The sequence below is a fragment of the Apodemus sylvaticus genome, chromosome 7 (genome assembly GCF_947179515.1).
Source record: "Apodemus sylvaticus chromosome 7, mApoSyl1.1, whole genome shotgun sequence".
NCBI lineage: Eukaryota > Metazoa > Chordata > Mammalia > Rodentia > Muridae > Apodemus > Apodemus sylvaticus.
Genome location: NC_067478.1, coordinates 20,370,568 through 20,388,938, shown reverse-complemented (window position 1 = coordinate 20,388,938; position 18,371 = coordinate 20,370,568). Strand labels below are relative to the sequence as shown.

Below are 18,371 nucleotides of genomic sequence, written 5' to 3'. Positions count from 1 at the left end.
CATGGTGGTACACTCCATTAATTTCAGCGCTTGGGAGGCAGAGGCAGGGGCATCTCTGAGGGTTCCAGGATAGCCAGTGCTACAAAGTGAGATCCTGTCTCTGTTTTCTTAAGAGACGTAGTCTCAGGCTGTGGTAGATTTCTTGCCTAGCATACACAGAGGCCTGAACTCAGTTCTCAACACAGGTACAGTTTGTGATAGGGACTAACTAGAGAAAATAAACAGGGTGGTGACTGGTGACTGGACAGTGGATTTGAATGCCATAAGTTCTATTCACTTAAATACTTTTTATTATAATTAAAAAGTGATAATACATTATAAGACAAAATGGAGGGATTTTTAAAAATATAAAGGTAGTAGTATTTTAAAAGTGTAACATCTTACACTGTATACCTGGAAATGGAATCCCTAACATTTGTCAGGATACAGAACCTGCTATTTCACCATTCTTGGCCTATCCTCCAGGTCTTTGAGTTGTGTGTGTCAGACATTCTGTTCAGAGTAGACTGCCAGTCCCCTTAGTTATTCCTCTTGTATATTTGGTTGTTTCAGGTGGAGTTTTGATGAGACAGTTACTCATTTCATTTATCAGGGTCGGGCAAATGATAGTAATCGAGAATATAAATCAGCAAAAGAAAGAGGGGTGCACATCGTGTCCGAGCACTGGCTATTAGAGGTAAGCAGTGCTTTTCCCTCTCTTCCTTGTTGGTTGAAAATGTACAAATATTTCAGAACACAAGTCATTTTTATTGAATACAAATAAATTTGCTAATCTTGGCTAACTGTGTGGTGACATGGCAGGCCAATAACTGCCCATTTCGTGGTTGGGAAATGAAAGAGGTGGTAGAAAGGGTTCATATTTTACTGCTTTCCAGGGCATACCCCGAGGGTCTGTTGGACACCATGTGGACTGTGCTTATAGCATAAGGGTCTTGGGACTCCCAGAATTTGAGCTCTATGTAGGTCGTGCTCTGGGCATTGTATTGTTTTAGCATTAGAACTTAAGTTGTTTTAAGATTGACTGATGGATTATTTTTGTATTTGTATATGTATGAGTGCTCTATCTGCTTATACACGCGTGTGCCCAGAAGAGGGCATTAGATTCCATTATAGATGGTTGTGAGCCACCATGTAGTGGATGGGGAATTGAATTCAGGACCTCTGGAGGAGCAGCCTGTGCTCTTAACCATAGAGCCATCTCTCTAGCCTCAGAACTTTAAAATTTTATTGCCTGAATATTTATCAAATTTTAAATGAATGCTTTTATTCTCAATCCTTTCCCTCATTGAATACTACATGAAGAGTGACTGAAATAAAAGTTGTGGAAGGTAAAGGCTCTTACCACCATGCCGACTACTTGAATTTGCTTCCTGGGACCCATTGTCCCCTGACTTCCACACTCCATGGGAGCCTCAGCCTTACCTGCCCCCCAATATAAATAGATAGAAATGTAATTTAAATTATATAAAAACAAAAGATGAAAAGTTGTATAATTTTGAGGGGAGTTGATTCAGCATCTTGATACATCATGGGCATGCTTTTCTTGGTGCCCTCTGGAATGGCTGATACCTTGCTAAATGCAGAGGCAGGATTAGAGCTTATACTTTAGTAGACAGTAGATTTTAAAAGTAAGAGCAATTTGTTAAACTTTTATTTTTAATTTACTATGTGTGCATAGACGAGTGCAGAGGTCATTTTACTCCTTTTACATTTTTAATATGGTTTCAGTGATTAAACTCATGTCACCAAATTAATAGGGTGAGGACATTTACTGGCTAAGTCAGTTCCAGGGTCCCAATTGGTTATTTACATGCTAGAGTTTTTCCCTGTAAACTTTCTTTCTAAAATGAACACTTGTATTTCAGTGTGCTCAGGAGTATAAACATCTTCCTGAATCTCTTTATCCACACACTTACAATCCCAAAATGAGCTTAGACATCAATACAGTGCAAGCTGGGCGGCTCTGTAACAGCAGGGCACCCTTGACAGTTTCTGCATCTAAGGACAGTGAGGTAGGTGGCGTGGACGGTGAACCCCTCCCAAGCTGGGTGTGGATGGCTGTGAAGCTTTGTGCAGTGAATTTGGTTTGAGAAGTTGTCATTTTTCTCTGAACAGCCAGATCCTCTGTCTATAGAAGGAAATGAGACAGACACCGTGGGCACAAGTAACATGGAGGCAGCTCTGTTGAACGGGGATGGAGGGGAAGACTGCAAAGGAGGTAAAGCCCGTCCCTTCCCCTACCCTCTGCCATGCCCTCCAAGACTGGGTTTCTGAGTGGTTCCGGAACTGACTCTGCAGAGATCCACCTTCCTTTTAAGTGCTGGGGTTAAAGGCCTGCATCACCACACCCACGTGCACTTTTTACTTTTGGCAATGTTTGTTTTGATTTACAGTCTCAGCTATGTTTTGCCACTAATAGAAGAACTGGGTTGGCCTTCTAGCTTTGAAGCCAGACACTGACTTCTCTGCACAAAGCCCTAGCGAGTCGTTTTCTTCCCGTCTGAGTCAGTGTTTAGTCACCTGCAGCTTCCTGTCAGTGATAAGCTGTGTGCTCGCTGGAGTAGCACTTTGAATTTCTTCTGAGAATTTTCTTTTTGCATTCACAGCTTGACTGTTTAGCCTAAGAGGCACAGCCTTTGACCTCCCTTGGCTTTCAAGCATGCCTTAGTCACTGCAAGCTTTACTTTAGAGCTAGAGAGAGGAGCGTCACTCTTCTTTTCACCTGAACACTTAAGCCACTGTAGGATGTTACTTGAGCTAATTTCAGTACTGTTGTTTCTTGGGCATTGAGGAAGTCTAGGAAGGGAAGAAATGGGGGCAACCAGTCAGCGCATACAGCTTTTATGTATGCCATTTGTGTAGGTATGGTTCACACAGTAGCAACATGAATGATCACTGGTCACAGGTGACCACACTAGAGTCATTTGGAAGAGTCGGACGCTTGTTAAAACATGCTTGTCACAGCCCTTCATTTGCTAAAAACCAGAGCCAATGTTTCAGTGTTTCCTGTTGCTATAAATCAGTAGCTGGAGATGAGTATGTATGAAAGAAGGTACATTTTCAGCTCAAAGGGACTTAGAAAATGAAAGTCCAAGCTTGATTGGTTTGGACTCTGATAAAGACCTTCTGGCTACTTCCTATCGTGTCATGAGTGTTTATCAGAAAGGGAAAGAGTGCAAGTGGGTGTCATCACAGGAAAGACTGCAAGCAAGTAAGACCAGTCAAATTGTTGTCATAGCAACCCACAATAAAACTAGCCTGAGTCCCCCTGAAAACTTCATAAATTACCTCTGGGGTGGTATTCCTAATGACCCAGCCACCTTATCTCTTAAGGAGTCTACTTACTACCCCACGCCACACACAGGAGGGAGTGCACTAAAGCCATAGAACAGCATCTGGGAAACAGGAGCTGCTCCAGTCTGGGGTTTTGTTTGGTGGTGCAGTATGTGGCTTGTGCCCTGCTTTATTTTGCTGTTTCTTGTTCAATGGCATTAACGGGTTATTCTGAATTTCTTGCTATTATGTTATTTAGATGTGTGTGTTCTCTTTTGACAGGTTACTCTCTGGCTTTCCCTTATTCAGCCTGCCTACTAGAACTTGCTCTCTGACTTAACTGTTCCATTCTGTTCTTTTCAAAAATGATTCCTTGGTCTCTACTTCAGTGTCCAGTCTATAATGGAAAGGAAAGACAAAGATGTTGTGGTCTGTGCTTTCAAGGATTGGGGAAAGCTTGGCTACTGCTTTGCAGCAGGGATCCCAGTCTTGATGCTGAGGCAGGAGGGGCATTCAAGACCAGCCCATCCCCCAAAGCAAATAAACAAACAGCTATTGAAAAAATTAAGTACATACAAATGAGTGTATGAATCTATGTAGTTTGCATCAATGAGAAAGGATCAGACACAAGCAGGGAGTTCCTCAGAGCGACTGATCAAGTCTTCCTTCAAGGGAGTCTTCCTTTTTTCAGATACAGTCCTCATGGCTGCCTTTGTGTTTTGTGAAGTTTTAGCCTTACATCCCTGTAATTCAGTAAATGGCAACTTTTTGTTAACCAGATCTAAACAAAATAGTTTAAGATACTATTGACAAGAGAAGTTAGTAACTGTGTGGCAATGCATGCCTATAGTCTTGGAACTTCAGAGACTGAGGCGGGGATCACAATGATCACACTCAGATCCTGTCTTCACAAGCCAGCAATGGGGAGGGAGAAGGAGAAGCATTATCTCTCTTGATTAATATCGATGACTCTATTTCTAGCTCTGACCCAGGCCTTGGAGATGAGAGAGAACTTCCAGAAGCAACTGCAAGAGATCATGTCAGCAACCTGCATCGTGAAGACGCCGGCCCAGAAGACTTGCATGTCAAGAAGCAGTTGTAACAGTGCTTCTTCAACTCCTGACAGTGCTCGCTCTGCGCGGAGTGGGCGGAGCCGTGTCCTGGAGGCACTCAGGTTTGTGTCACATTATTGGATAAAAGCTCCTGGTAACTTAGGCTGGTGGGTTAGGCTCTTTTTTTTTTTTTCTTTTTTTTTCTTTTTTATTTTCTCTTCTGTTTTTCAAAATAGGGTTTCTCTGTATAGTCCTGGCAGTCCCGGAATTCTGGAATTTGCTCTGCATACCAGACTGGCCCAGAACTCAAAGATCCATCTGCCTCTACCTTTGCCTCCCAAGTGCTAGGAATAAAAGGTTTGCACCACCACACAGGACTTTAACTTTTTTATTATTATTATTTTAAATAAAGCAGAAGTTAGAATATTAAGACCAGTGAAGGGGTTTATACAGTTTATATTATATCCCACTGTCATCTGTGATTTTGATTTTGTGTGTTGCTACTGAGTCTTATATCTTCATGCTCAAGCAGTTGTGCAGTTCTTACTTTGAAGTATGTGATTTTAGGACACACTTTTCCATCTGAAGTAGAATCAGTGAGCAGTCAGACCTCTCTGTTCCTTAGTGTTAGCACTGGACAGTGAGTGCACATAGGACTTAGATTTTAAACATGTTTATTATCGTGTGTTTGAGTGTGATGTGTGGGCATGGAGACATGTTTGGGCCTCTTCCATGTGGAGGTCAAAGGACAACCTGTGGAGGTCAGCTCCTCCCACCCCTACTGTCTTCTAGGGCTCGAACATTTGAGCAGCGTCTCCAGCCCCCCTTTCCGCCCTTTTCATTTCTTAGTTGAACTGTATGTCCTTTTTTTCCCTTTTCTTAGTTGAACTGTATGTCCTTTTTTTCCCTCTGTGTTCTAGGAAAGGTGACTTCAGTTCTCAGTGTACTATAACGTAAGCTCGGTGATATAACTGTATTTTTCTCTGTCTTTGAATTTTTGAGGCAAGGGCTTATCCCAGGGTAGCCTGCAATACTGTGTAACTAGTGTTAGCCCTAAACTCTCAATTCTCCTGCTTCAACCTCTCAACTGCTGGAATTATGCATGTACCACCATTCACCCTCTTTCTGTATTGTTGTGTAGCTTTAACTAGGTGTTTTTCTACCTCAGTTTACCCAAGTGTTAGATTACTGGACCCACCAATAGCATTTTATCTTACTCTGTGTTTTCCTTGAGGTAATTTTGATTTCTGAGAAAAGCGGCTTTTCCCAAGAGAGCGCACGTCAGGTTTTAGATTAGAGAAACCTTACTCTGTGCCATGTCATTTGAGACTAAAAGGCTCTCTTAGTTGGTTTGTTGTTCATTTGTTTTTAAGACAGGGCCTCACTGTGTAGCTCCAGCTGGTCTGGAGCTCAGAGATCACCTGCCTGCTCTGCCTCCATCCATTTTGGGATGTAGCCCTTGCTATCCTGGAACTCAGTATGTAGACTAGACTGGCCTCAAATTTACAGAGACCCTCCTGCTCCTGCCTACTGAGTCACTTATTCACAGTGCATGTAGTTAGGCGATGTCACAGGCCTATGAGCATGTCCCTGGTGAGATAGCGTAGTTGGCAAAGGTGCCGACTTGGATTCTGTCCCTGGAACCCACTTGGTGGAAGAAGAAAGCTAACTTCTCTCAATTGTCCTCTGACCTCCACATAAACTCACTGTGTCATATATGATGACACACACACAAACCCAAAGTGAATAAATAAATATAATAAAAATATTTTTAAGGGACTAGAAAGATAGCAGTTAATAGAGTGCTTGCTACTCTTATAAAGGAGCCAAGTTTGTACACACACGGGGTGACTCATAACTGCCTGTGAACACAGGTCAAGGGGACCTAGCAACTCTTTCTGGTCTCCCTGGGCACTCCCATCTGTACATAGAAACAAATAAAATAGTTTTTAATGAAAATATTTTTAATGCATTCATAATTCCGTAATTCAGTAAATAGTCTACCACAGACTGGAAATTTTGGTCACCAAGGGTTGAAAGACCCATTAGTTCCAGCTTCAACAATGTCACGTTAAAATACAGTTTAAAGGGGCTGAAGGGATGGTTCAGTGCTTAAGAGCACTGACTGCTCTTCAAAGGTCCTGAGTTCAAATCCCAGCAGTCTCATGGTGGCTCACAACCATCCATAAAAGAGATCTGACGCCCCCTTTTGGTGTGTCTGAAGACGGCTACAGTGTACTTAGATACTTTGATATACTAATAAATAAATCTAAGACAGTTATGGTGGTGCATATCTGTAATCCTAACACATGGAAGCTAGTGATGGAGGAAGATCAGGAGCTCAAAGTCATCCTTCACTACAGAGCAAGTGGCTTTAAAAGAAAATTTAAAATGCAATTATTAAACCCAATAACTGCCGGGCTCTGGTAGCGCATGCCTGTAACCCCAGCACTCTGGGAGGCAGAGCCAGGCGGATTTCTGAGTTCGAGGACAGTCTGGTCTACAGAGTGAGTTCCAGGACAGCCAGGGCTACACAGAGAAACCCTGTCTCAAAACAAAAACAAATCCAAAAAACCAAAAAAAAAAAAAAAGAAACAAAGAAAAAATAAACCTAATAACTACAGTCCTCTGAACATTACCATGTTTCCCTAATTTTTAGAATTAAAAAAAATAATAATTTTTGAAATACAGATATGTAGATAGCCACTGAAATATTTTAAAAGTAAATAACTGGATGTATTGGGGCATGCTATGCTGTGTAGGTTTTTGTAAACTTGGCACAAGCTAGGGTCATCTAAGAAGAGGAAACCTCATTTGAGAGAATGTCTCTATGACTGGCATGTAGGTAAATCTGTGGAACATGCTGGCTAATGAGTGGTGTAGGAGGGTCCAGCCCACTGTGAGTGGGACCTCCTCTGAGCAAGCCATGGAGATGAAGGCAGGAAGCAAGTCTCTTTCAAAACAGGGTTTCTCTGTGTAGTCCTCGCTGTCCTGGAACTCACTCTGTAGACCAGGCTGGCCTTGAACTCAGAAATCCACCTGCCTCTGCCTCCTAAGTGCTGGGGCTACAGGCGTGTGCCGCCACCACCACCACCACCACCGCCGCCGCCGCCGCCACCACCACCACCCGGCTAGGAAGCAAGTCTCTTCTGTAGTCTCTTCATCAGTTCCTGCCCCCAGGTTCTTGTTTGAGCTCCTACTCTGACTTCTCTCACAGATGGACTACAGCTCTAAGCTAAAATAAATCTTTTCCTTTCCAAGCTGCTTTTGATCATGATGTCTTATCACAGCAGTGGAAAGCAAACCAGGATGCATGCCTATAATCTTAGCACTTGGGAGGCAGAAGCAAGAGAACCACCTAATTTAAAGCCATGCTCTCCATAGGGAGACTGTATACCAAAAAAAAAAAAAAAAAAAAAAAAAAGAGAAAGGATGTCTTCTATTGGTTTATTCAACAAATACTATGTGTCTTTACTACTTACCAATTTTAGGCACTTGGATTCAGTAGTGGCTATTATTTAAAATTTATTTAAAATTGTCTCTTTTATTCCTTAGGCAGTCTCGACAGATAGTACCTGATATCAACACAGAGCCCTCCCAAAATGAGCAGATCATTTGGGATGACCCAACAGCAAGGGAGGAGAGAGCAAGGCTTGCCAGCAACTTACAGTGGCCTAGCTACCCAACACAGTATTCTGAGCTTCAGGTTGAGATAAGAAAACTGGATGATTCTCCTTGCCGAAAGCCTGCATACCATTCAGAAATTGCTGAGCAGGGTAATAAGAAAAACCTATTTATTTGTACTTTATATATGACGACACCATGGTTCTCAGTATTACATATGCAAATTAAAATGAAATTTTTTATTCTTCTGAAGAAATTGTCATTTTTGGAAGCTTCTAGCCTCCATACAATCTAATCTAGGCCCAGAATATTTTCAGCCTCTGAGACTTAGTGCTGAATAAGTTCACCCTTTCTAGTTTGTTCTGAGCTCTGACTGGATGGCTCAACTTAACGGGTCTGGTTTAAAGGCTCTCCAAGGTGGCAGTTTCAATCTGGCGTCTCTCTTTTTCGGCCTCAGCCTCCCTTTGGCAACATGTTCTAGTCTTCTTGCTTCTTCTCATTCTCTGGCTTGTTCCGTTTTCACCTGTGTTTAGCTGTTCTCTCTGTAACCTGTCTTTCTGTAATGATGTCTGGGGAAACTGCCTACTCCTCCTTGTGCTTCATCTTACGCCTCTCCTTCCTCTCCTTGTGAGCTGGGCGGATCCTAGTCTGTCAGATTTTTCTCTGATTTGTCCCTTTGTATGCCACTCAACTAGACATCACATACAAACATGGGTGTTTTCTTCTACAAACTAGCTTTGCCTTTATTGCTTGGAATTACGAGCATGTCTATATTCCAGCCAGAGGGATGAAAGGTGTGTGCTAAAAACCGAACCCCACCCCAAGGAAGAACAGGTTTTTTTTTTGGTTTTTTTTTTTTTTTTTTTTTTTTTTTTTTTTCAGTAAATAACACAATCTCGGGTTCACAGTGTGATCCAATATCCTGCAATATTTGGGATTAGCCTTTTTTCTTTCTAGCCTCTTCTGTTTGTTATGTAGTGTGTGGTGTTCTTTGGCTTATGTGAGCTTTTCTCGAGTTCCTTTGTGTTCCCCCCTTCACACTGGGTAAGGTTATCTTCCTATGCTGGATATACAGATCTGATTTTCTCCCAAGAATTGATTTCACTTTAAAAACTTGGGTATGTTATACTGGTGAAAAGATGTTTTTGAAAGGAAGGATTCACAAAACCCAAGTAACACACCTGCCTTTTAAAAAGAGCTATTTAGCTGCATTTACTTAATAAACCGGAGAGACCAACCACTCCTTTCTATAGTCTTGCTTGTTTTTGAGTTAGGGTTGTACCCATGCAAGTCTCAAACCTGAGATTCTCTTGCCTCAGCCTCCCAAGTTGCTGGGGTTACAAGCAGATGCCACCATGCCCGAGCCTTTGTATACTTTTTGATTGCAGAGTTTGATTCGTTTTATTTTGGCCAAGACAGGTGAGAGTATGCCCCAGATTTTGTTCTGAGTTCCATGTGTACACTATCACACAATCTCTCTCCCTTATCCTCAGCCTCGTGTGTGACTCAAGTCCCAGGGCACCCAGGTTCTGAAGAACCAGAAACTCCAGCAGCAGAAAGCCATCTGATCCCTGAGCCCCAAGTCCCCAGCATGGCTCTACCCCCGGCTATGTCCCCTGTGGCCCCACAGCCTGTGGACAAGGTTTGTGACCTTCGGTGTGGTGATGACAGCCGTGGGGGCTGCTTTTATGCCGGAGCAGAAACTGTTCGCTGCATCAGGCTCATCACTACTGAGAAGTGAATCTCTTTGAATTACAATTTGTGTACTCGATACCTTAGACGACTAGATAAAATGTCACTGTAAAATAGCTATACCTGATAATAGTTTTAATGTTAATTTTTCCTGAAATAAAACTATTGCATTCTAGATTGAAACACTTGAGGAGTCGCACGAAAAACTTAAAAAGCAGTATGTGTTCCAGATGTCGTCTCTGAATTCTCAAGAGCGGGTTGATTACTGTCGTTTGATTAAAGACCTAGGTACCAATATTTTACTTTTTTAAAAATGTTCTTCCAATATTTTACTTTAAGACATCATTATTACAACTTATTTGGAATACAAATACAAACATATTTCTATCTGTGTAAGGGGAAGGCAGTTGAGAAAAGAGCTTGCATATTGAGTCTGTTCTGCCTCACAGACGCTGGCACACAGATACATGCGTGGGCAAAATACCCATACATATAAATAATAAAGTCCTCTTTAAGTCAAGAACGTAACTAGGGACTGTGTAGCTCAGTGTGGGGTACTCTTTGTGTGTGTGTGTGTGTAGCCCCGAATTTCAAGTGTATAGATGGGTCAGCATTGGAATTATGATTTTGATAAAAACCCAATCTGCATTTCATATCACTAGGTCATGGAACGCCAAAGGCAGGAATGAGGGTGATAAATTGAAGTGAATGTTACTTTTACGTATCTATATATCTAAGTTTTTTATTTAGGTTGATCATAAATATAACTGTCTAAAATTGTATAAATAATTTTTAGGCACAGTTAAGATAACATGTTTTTCTAGAAAGAAAGTTAAGAGCTAGCAGAGTCCATTTCTCTCCATACAAGGTGGGTCGGTGATGGAGAAGCAGTCCTCGGACCCCAGCTGCACACACATGATTGTGGGGTACCCACTGCGCAATGAGAAGTACTTGGCGTCCATGGCAGCCGGCAAATGGGTGCTTCATCGCTCCTACCTCGATGCGTGCAAGGCAGCTGGGCGGTTCGTGCAGGTGTGTTCCTAGTCCTACGAAGGGTGTTCTCTTGTTAATGTCTTAGCAGATCCTGTGTTTAATTTAAATGAGCACATGTGGCCAGTGATATTGCAGCTGTTGGGTGAGGATCTTTGTAACAGAGCAAAGTCTGCAAGGTCAGGTTGCTTTAGTCACATCCTTTTTAAATATTTTGGTTGGCATACTAAAAAAAAGAGTTTTTATTGTTGCCTGCTCACTTTTTGTTACCTAATTTGTTGGTGCTTTTTTATTGAAATGGCGTTCTCTAAACATGGGAAGATTTCAAGATATCTCATTATAAATCTTTTGTTATTAGCAAATATTACTACTGACATAGTAAACTAATTGTCACAGACTGGGCATCACAGTAATATCTCTCCCATAGTTCCTGAAGCTTCCGATCTGAGTTCCTTGGGAATCGTCTTAGTTTGTACCTCCTCTGGCTGTGCTCCCATGAAGCCAAATATCCTAAATATTACTAAGTTGCCAAAATACAGCTGTTTGGTCAAACGGTTTGTTTTTGGGAAATTAGTTTCTTGTTTTAATCAAAAGCCAACTGTACTTGGTTCTTAACGTAAAACTGAGTAAACGGAATGAATCTGTTTTTCCTATGAGTTCACAGAATGTTTTGTGTTCTCTGTATCTAACAATTGATTCAGCTTTGATCGTAATAGACTAAAAGCTTCTTGGGGCCAGGTACCCATTTAGCATAGTGATGTTAGAGGAACCTGGAAGTTCACGGGCCTGATTTTCTAGGAAGAAGACTACGAGTGGGGCAGCAGCTCCATCCTCGATGCTCTCACTGACGTCACCGAGCACCAGCAGAAGCTAGCACTTGCCGCAATGAGATGGAGAAAACGAATCCAGCAAAGTCAAGAATCGGGCGTTGTTGAGGTATTATTGTAGGATTAAGTATTGTGACTTATTTTAAAGAAAATATGCTTGACCAATTAATTCTAATTGTCTTTTATTCCATAATTGATATATTTAGTTGCACATTCTATGCTAGGGAGCAGCTATGTTAGGGTGCTGTTAGGGAGCAGGTCCAGGGAGGCAGAGGCAGGAGAGTGTCTGAATTTCAGGGTATCTGAGGCTATGTAGAAGTCCTATCTCAGAAAACAAAGTATTGTGTTAATACAGTAAGATAGGGTCTTCTAAAGATAACCTGTCCTTTCAGGGTATAGCATCAGGAGTTGTAAACTGGGTCTGCAAATTCTCCCTAAGGAGTCTATATACTTTTGAGTAGTGAAATTATGTCCTTTCTTTCCTAATCGCTAATTGAAAGCTAACATTTCCTTTAATTATAAATCTGTAGTGGGTTGGTCTGATGCTGCTTGTATTCTAATGCTGAATACTAAGGTTCTTCAAGGTGTGGTTGCCCAAGATGAGCCGATCCTCACATACTCATGTGGTGCCATGGGAACCTTCTCCCCAATTAAACTGAGCAATAAAAAAGCTAGAGCCTGTGATTGGGGGTGGGAGGAGGAGAAAGGTGGGCCTGGAGGTTCGAGGGGGCTTATTGTAGGTGGAGGGAGAGAGAGAAGATGAGGAAGATGAAGGAGGAAGCCACCATAAACCAGAACCTCATAGCCAGTAGGAACAGCAAGTAACAAGGGGTCTTACAGCTGGGGAGTAATTTTGTAAAGCTCTAGATGTGCCCAATCTAGGCTGATGAATAAAATATCTGGATTATGTGTCTTTTATATGGGCTTATTAGGATTTTAAATTCCATCTACAAAAATAAAGGCAAGTCACAACACATATTATTATTTTTACTGATAGAAAATCGATTTTATTTCTTAGCTAGCATGCAAGATCCCATTTTGTTATACTTTTCATGCCATCTCCTCCTGTCTCCTCCCTGACTTGCTGGCCCCTCCCTCTGCTCCACTGAGTCCTGCTTCTGCTTTCATGTCCTATAGTCATTTATTAACCTTACATTTAAAATTTTAGATTCCACATATAGGAGTGAACTTCCTACTTGTCCCTCGTGATCTGCCTGGTCCCCTAAGTGATGGCTTCCCGCTCTCTATTTTCTTGTGGATAACATAATCCCATGGCTAAATAAGATTCCATTATGTGTGCCTATGTATTTATTATATGACAGCATTCCCTTAAGCAGTAAATAAGGGTTCCTTTTTCTTTCATCTTTGCCAACATTTGTTGTTGTTTCCTGATGACAGCCATTTGGCTAGGGTGAGGTGGAATCTCATTTCAGTTTTGATTTTCATTTTCCTGATGGCTAAAACTTGATTACCATGTTCATTATTGTAGCTATCAGACCTGTCATTTGTGCTTTTGGTTAATGTATTAGGATAACCTCCATCTACCATGTCAAAATTTGCTTTAAATACTTGATCATTTTAAAACATGGGTCTTTTTATTTTGAAATTTAAAAATAGTACCCATATAGTATGGGGTCATCTAACAATTAAGTTGCTTTTCTTAAGAAAATAAGACTCCGGGACTGGAGAGATGGTTCAGCGGTTAAGAGCACTGACTGCTCTTCTGAAGATCCTGAGTTCAATTCCCAGCAACCACATGGTGGCTCACAACCATCCTTAATGAGACCTGATGACCTCTTCTGTGGTGTCTAAGACAGCTACAGTGTATTTACATATAATAAATAAATAAATCTTTAAAAAAAAAAAAGAAAGAAAGAAAATAAGACTCCATGGGCTTGGCTAAACCGTCAAAGGAGCCTATGGCTCACAGAAAGGCTAAGCATTCCTCACTAAAATGCTCAGGGTCTATTGAGTTCTCTGCATTCCCAAAGCTTGGTAAGCCTTGCGTCCCTTTCTTTCAGAATAATTTTACTGTTTTCTTTAAGTGTTATTTCTTACTTACATATTTAATTTTTCAAACTATCAAACATTGTAAGAGATACAAGGACTCCCTCTCCCCTGTAGAGCCAGGCTCCCACTCCTTTCCTTGATAGCTGCTGGACGCTCAGATCAGTGACGCTCACCATGGCTACTTACGTGCTTGTACATTTGATATTCTTTTGCCAGAAATAGCTACGTGGCGACAGTAGTAAAGGTTATAGGATTATTGGCTCAGCAAGTAGAGAGCCACTTGCTGCTAACCCTGACAACTGAGTGCAAGCCCCACTGAGTTTGAAAGGTGAAAGGGAGAGCTGACCTGTGCAGCCTGTCCCGACCTTCCATGGGCACGCTCCGCATTGCTTCCCACCCATTGTCCCAAAGAAATGATGCAGGGAGATGGTTGCTTACTGGCACTAGGGTACTCCTATAATCGTAGCACTTGGGAGGCAGGAGAATCAAGAGGTCAGAGCTTAGCTACATTGGGAAATCAATCAGAGCTATATGAAACTTTGTCTTTTATTTTTTTATCCCCCTTTTTTAACTAATGGGTTGGAGAGATGACTCAGGAGTAAAGACACCTGCTGGTTTTCCAGAGAACACAGATTTATTACTTCCTGTCATGCAAGTGATACTTAGTATATGCAAATATATGCAAACAAAACACCCAAACAAACATTAAAAAGAAGACAAGAAATTATTGACAATAAACACTTAAATTCATACATTATCTCTGCATTTTGAATGCTTGGTATGTTAAAATTGCATGTACTTTATTTTTTAAATAGGGAGCATTTAGTGGCTGGAAAGTTATTTTACGCGTTGATCGGTCCCGAGAAGCTGGGTTCAAGCGCCTTCTTCAGGCAGGAGGAGCAAAGGTTTGTCCTGAATTAACTTACTGCTGCTCTGGGGCAGGTTTGCACACACTTGTCCAGCAAGGCTTCTGTGATGTCATCATTCCCTCTGCCTTTTGAGGAGAGGGGCAGTCTGCTTTGGAGCATGCGGAGATTAATATTTACTGTTTTTCATTAGGTGTTACCTGGTCATCCACAACCTTTATTTAAGGATGCTACACATCTCTTTTGTGACTTCAATAAACTGAAACCTGATGACTGCAGAGTTTTCATCGCAGAGGCTACTGCCCAGAATATGGCCTGCTTGAAAACAGAGTATATTGCTGATTATCTCATGCTGGTTTGTCACATTCTTTTCTTCCATTTGTCATTATCAGTTTTTATTATTTGGGTGTTTTGTGTGGGTGGGGAGTTGGCACCTGTGTTCTGGTCAGAAGATAAGGTGATGGAGTTGGTTCTCTCCTACCATGTAGGGTAGGTTCAGACTTAGGTTGTCAGGATGGTAGCCACACCTTTACTTGTTGAGTCATTTTGCTTATATCATCAAATCTTGGCTTGCTACTAACAGAATTGATAGTCTGCCATTCTCTAGTCAACGTCTTTCAGTTTAGTTCCATTTCTATATTGGATGTGTGCAAGCATTTTTTTAGCATGAAATTTAAATATGACAAGTTTATGAAAATCTATGTAGTTATGTTTTACAATTCTTGTGGGCTATAAAGAAAGAGAGATGCTCAGGGACAGGAGAACTGGCAGCCACATCCCTGGAGCTGGAGTTAGAGGAAGCTGTGTCCTGTCTAATGTAGGTGTGAGACTCAAACTTAGATCTCTGCAAGAGCACTGTGTGCTCTTAACTGCTAAGCCATCTCTCCAGCCTTAAATGAATGAATTTTAAACTATATACTTACTTCCTAGGTCAAGTGACATTTTAATTTAATCAAGCAACATTGATTTATTACATATCAATTTCTCATTTTTATGCATTTCAGAGTTGGGGAAATCAGAATGTGTCTCCTCAGATACTTAGCATGTGTATCATTAACTAGAATCCAGTATTTGTTTACTGTTCTCTTAGAAGAGCTATTGTACAGTGAAATTTGTAGATCACAGTTCCATCGTGTGAGTCAGCCTCCTGATAGATGGCCTTGCAAACCCTTTGGTATCAAGAGCATGACCTCATTTAAACAAGCATCCTTGGGACCCTTTTCAATGACCTTTATCCCAGCCCCACAGAGATAAGCTTGTTTTGTCCCTCGAATATATTAGTCTTTCCTGTTGGAGAGCTTCATATACCTGACCTTAGAGAACATGTGCTGTTTTGTAGCAAGCTTCACTTAGCATACTTTGTGTCTAGGTCATGGTACATATTAGTAGCTCATCCCTTTATTATAGAACGCTGTCTGAATAGATCACCTGGGTGACGACCTTCAATTTGCTGTTGAAACTACTCAATATGTACCAGGTGTACTTTCCAGGGGCAGATGTCACGTAGTATAATTGCTGGGCTATAGACTAAGTATACATTTAGTTTATGTGGTCAGGATAGCTTTAAATTTGCAGGGCTTCCTACTTCTGCCTCCTAGTACTAGGATTGCATGGTATTCGGTATCAGACTCTTTCTAGAAGAGATTTGGTGTCACTTTACACCAACATTTAGTTTTATAACTTTTAGCCGTCTGGTAGGGCTAGAGTGGGGTAGGTAGCATCATGCTTTTTGAAGAATCAGTCTTTACATCTCTTGCTCTGCCTCTCTCTTGGCCTCTGATTCTTGGCCTGCTAATTGCTGGTATCACAAGCATGTGTTGGTCTGCTTGACTTGAATTTCTATTTCTTGTTAAACACTAAAATTATGTATTTTGTATCCTGGCATTTCTAAAGGTACCAATTTGTTTTCTAGTACTCTTTTCCAAAAAGTTTTACAATTTTTGCATTTATCATTTTGTTTTGCCTGTCTTTTGTGTGCACATGTGTGTGGGTGCTGTCAGAGGCCAGAAGAGGGTGTCTCATACCCTGAAGCTGGAATCACAGGCAAACTGCCCAACAAGGGTGCTGCAAACCAATGCTGGTTCTTTACGAGAACAGCAAATGCTTTTTTTCTTAAACTTTTTTTTTAAGATGTATTATATGTGAGTACACTGTAGCTGTCTTCAGAGACTCCAGAAGAGGGCGTAGGATCTCATTATGGATGGTTGTGAGCCACCATGTAGTTGCTGGGACTTGAACTCAGGATCTTCAAAAAGAACAGTCAGTGTTCTTAACCACTGAGCCATCTCTCCAGCAAGTGCTCTTAACCTTAAGCTCTCTTGTAAGTTCCAAAGCTTTTGTCGGTGACCTGTCTCTAATTATCCTTTGTGCTGTGAGATAGGGGCTGGAGTGTCCTTCATACAGATTGATGGCCCACTATTTGTTCAATTTCATTGATTCAAAAGGAACTTTGGCATTTGTAGAGGGTTTTTCTGGTTTTGTGTTCTCCTGTGACTGAGTTTTCATTTTGCTGGGATTTAAGCATTTGAGTATCTGAATGTTTTTCACTAAGTGCCTCTTGTAATTTTCTTTATACCATACTATTTTTAAGTTAGAAATTCTTGAACTAGTATTTGGAAGGAAGAGATGGTTTCTTATAGCCTAGCCCAGGCTGGCCTCAAACTATGTAGCTGGAACTTCTCAGTGCTAAGATAACAGGTACATAAGATTAAGTTCTAGGGATCAAACTCAAAAGTTTGCTGTAGGCTAGAAAAGCACTACAGACCAGACCAGCCCCACCCCAGCATGGTTTTCCCCACTTATCACTGAGTTGCTTTTTTACTATTTGAACTTTAAAATATGTGGTCTTGGCTAATGTCTCTTTGCTGGATGTGTGGATTTTATATTGTTCTGTACCCCCACCTGTCTGTAGCCTTTTTATTCTATGGCATAGAAATGGTTTTCATATTGTAATGAGGTCTGATAACATTCTTATGGACTGTTGGGTTTTGACAGCCCTTACCTAGCTAGCTTTAGTCCCTATGGCTAGCCATTTTTCCTCCTGAAAGTCTATAGTTTTGTGCTTTTGATTAGTTTTAATTGCTTTGTGTGATTTTTGGATCAGAGAAGTTAAAGATATTCTTGTAAAAATGTTTAGCTGTGTGTTGGAAGAGCCATCTTTCCTCTGTAGATTGGTTCTGTACTTTGTGAGGATGGACTCTGTGCACTCTGGGACTATGCTCAGGAGGCTCAGAGAGGCAGGAAGCATAATGCTTTGTCAGAGTCCTTTACAGTTTTCCTTTTTCTAAAGCTCTGCCTTGTGCATACATCTAGGCTAAAGCCTTTTGTTGTTGTTACTGAGGTTCTAACAAGGGTATTGATGTTAGCATCATTGTGTTATTTTATTTTGATTTATGGAACGTAGGCAAATGTGGCATTAAATTAGATCCACAGTTTTTCACAATTTGGTGATTGTCAGGATATAATCCCAGCACGTGGAAGGCAGAGGCAGGCAGATTTCTGAGTTCCAGGACAGCCAGGGCTACACAGAGAAACCCTGTCTCGAAAAACCAAAAAAGAAAAAAAAAGGAAAGAAAATAGGTTATTCTCTGTTTGGGTCACGACCTTAATTTGTAGAGACTATAGATCCAGGCATTTCCTTTATCTGTTTGCATTTACTTAACAGACTACAACAGAAGCAACTGAACTGTTAGTTTACATTTTAGCCTTACTAATAAATAAAGGCTAAATGCAACTCCTATATAGGGTTCAGTGACCAAAGACTTGGCCAGGGCCCACAAACTATATTTCTGGCTTCCAAGCCTTTGCTTTGAGATTCCCAACCTTGTTTTTTATGGGAATAGTTGCTTTCCTGCCTGGTTCTTCAAGCCATTTCTATTAGAATTTAAGCCATATTATGGCACCCATAAACAAACCAAAAAGCCCACAAAAGAAAAATTGATCTATTTAACTTTTAATATTAAGCAGGTATGAACTGCTCTGTGGCATTTACTTGGTTTGTTTATTCTCCAGCACCTTAATATATTGACATCAGAGTT

General features: G+C 41.1%; 1 protein-coding gene across 3 annotated transcripts in view; it reads left to right on the top strand.

Annotated features, from left to right (window-relative positions):
• The window catches only part of Topbp1 (DNA topoisomerase II binding protein 1), a 50,285-nt gene that overhangs the window by 30,717 nt on the left and 1,197 nt on the right, over positions 1 to 18,371 (top strand). For all 3 annotated transcript variants that reach the window (XM_052187491.1, XM_052187492.1, XM_052187490.1), the window contains exons 17-27: positions 553 to 676; positions 1,866 to 2,012; positions 2,116 to 2,218; positions 4,255 to 4,447; positions 7,881 to 8,101; positions 9,443 to 9,591; positions 9,818 to 9,929; positions 10,510 to 10,673; positions 11,430 to 11,567; positions 14,284 to 14,373; positions 14,528 to 14,689. In XM_052187491.1, coding sequence (XP_052043451.1) covers positions 553 to 676; positions 1,866 to 2,012; positions 2,116 to 2,218; positions 4,255 to 4,447; positions 7,881 to 8,101; positions 9,443 to 9,591; positions 9,818 to 9,929; positions 10,510 to 10,673; positions 11,430 to 11,567; positions 14,284 to 14,373; positions 14,528 to 14,689 — 1,603 coding nt within the window. The remainder of the gene's footprint in view (positions 1 to 552; positions 677 to 1,865; positions 2,013 to 2,115; positions 2,219 to 4,254; positions 4,448 to 7,880; positions 8,102 to 9,442; positions 9,592 to 9,817; positions 9,930 to 10,509; positions 10,674 to 11,429; positions 11,568 to 14,283; positions 14,374 to 14,527; positions 14,690 to 18,371) is intronic.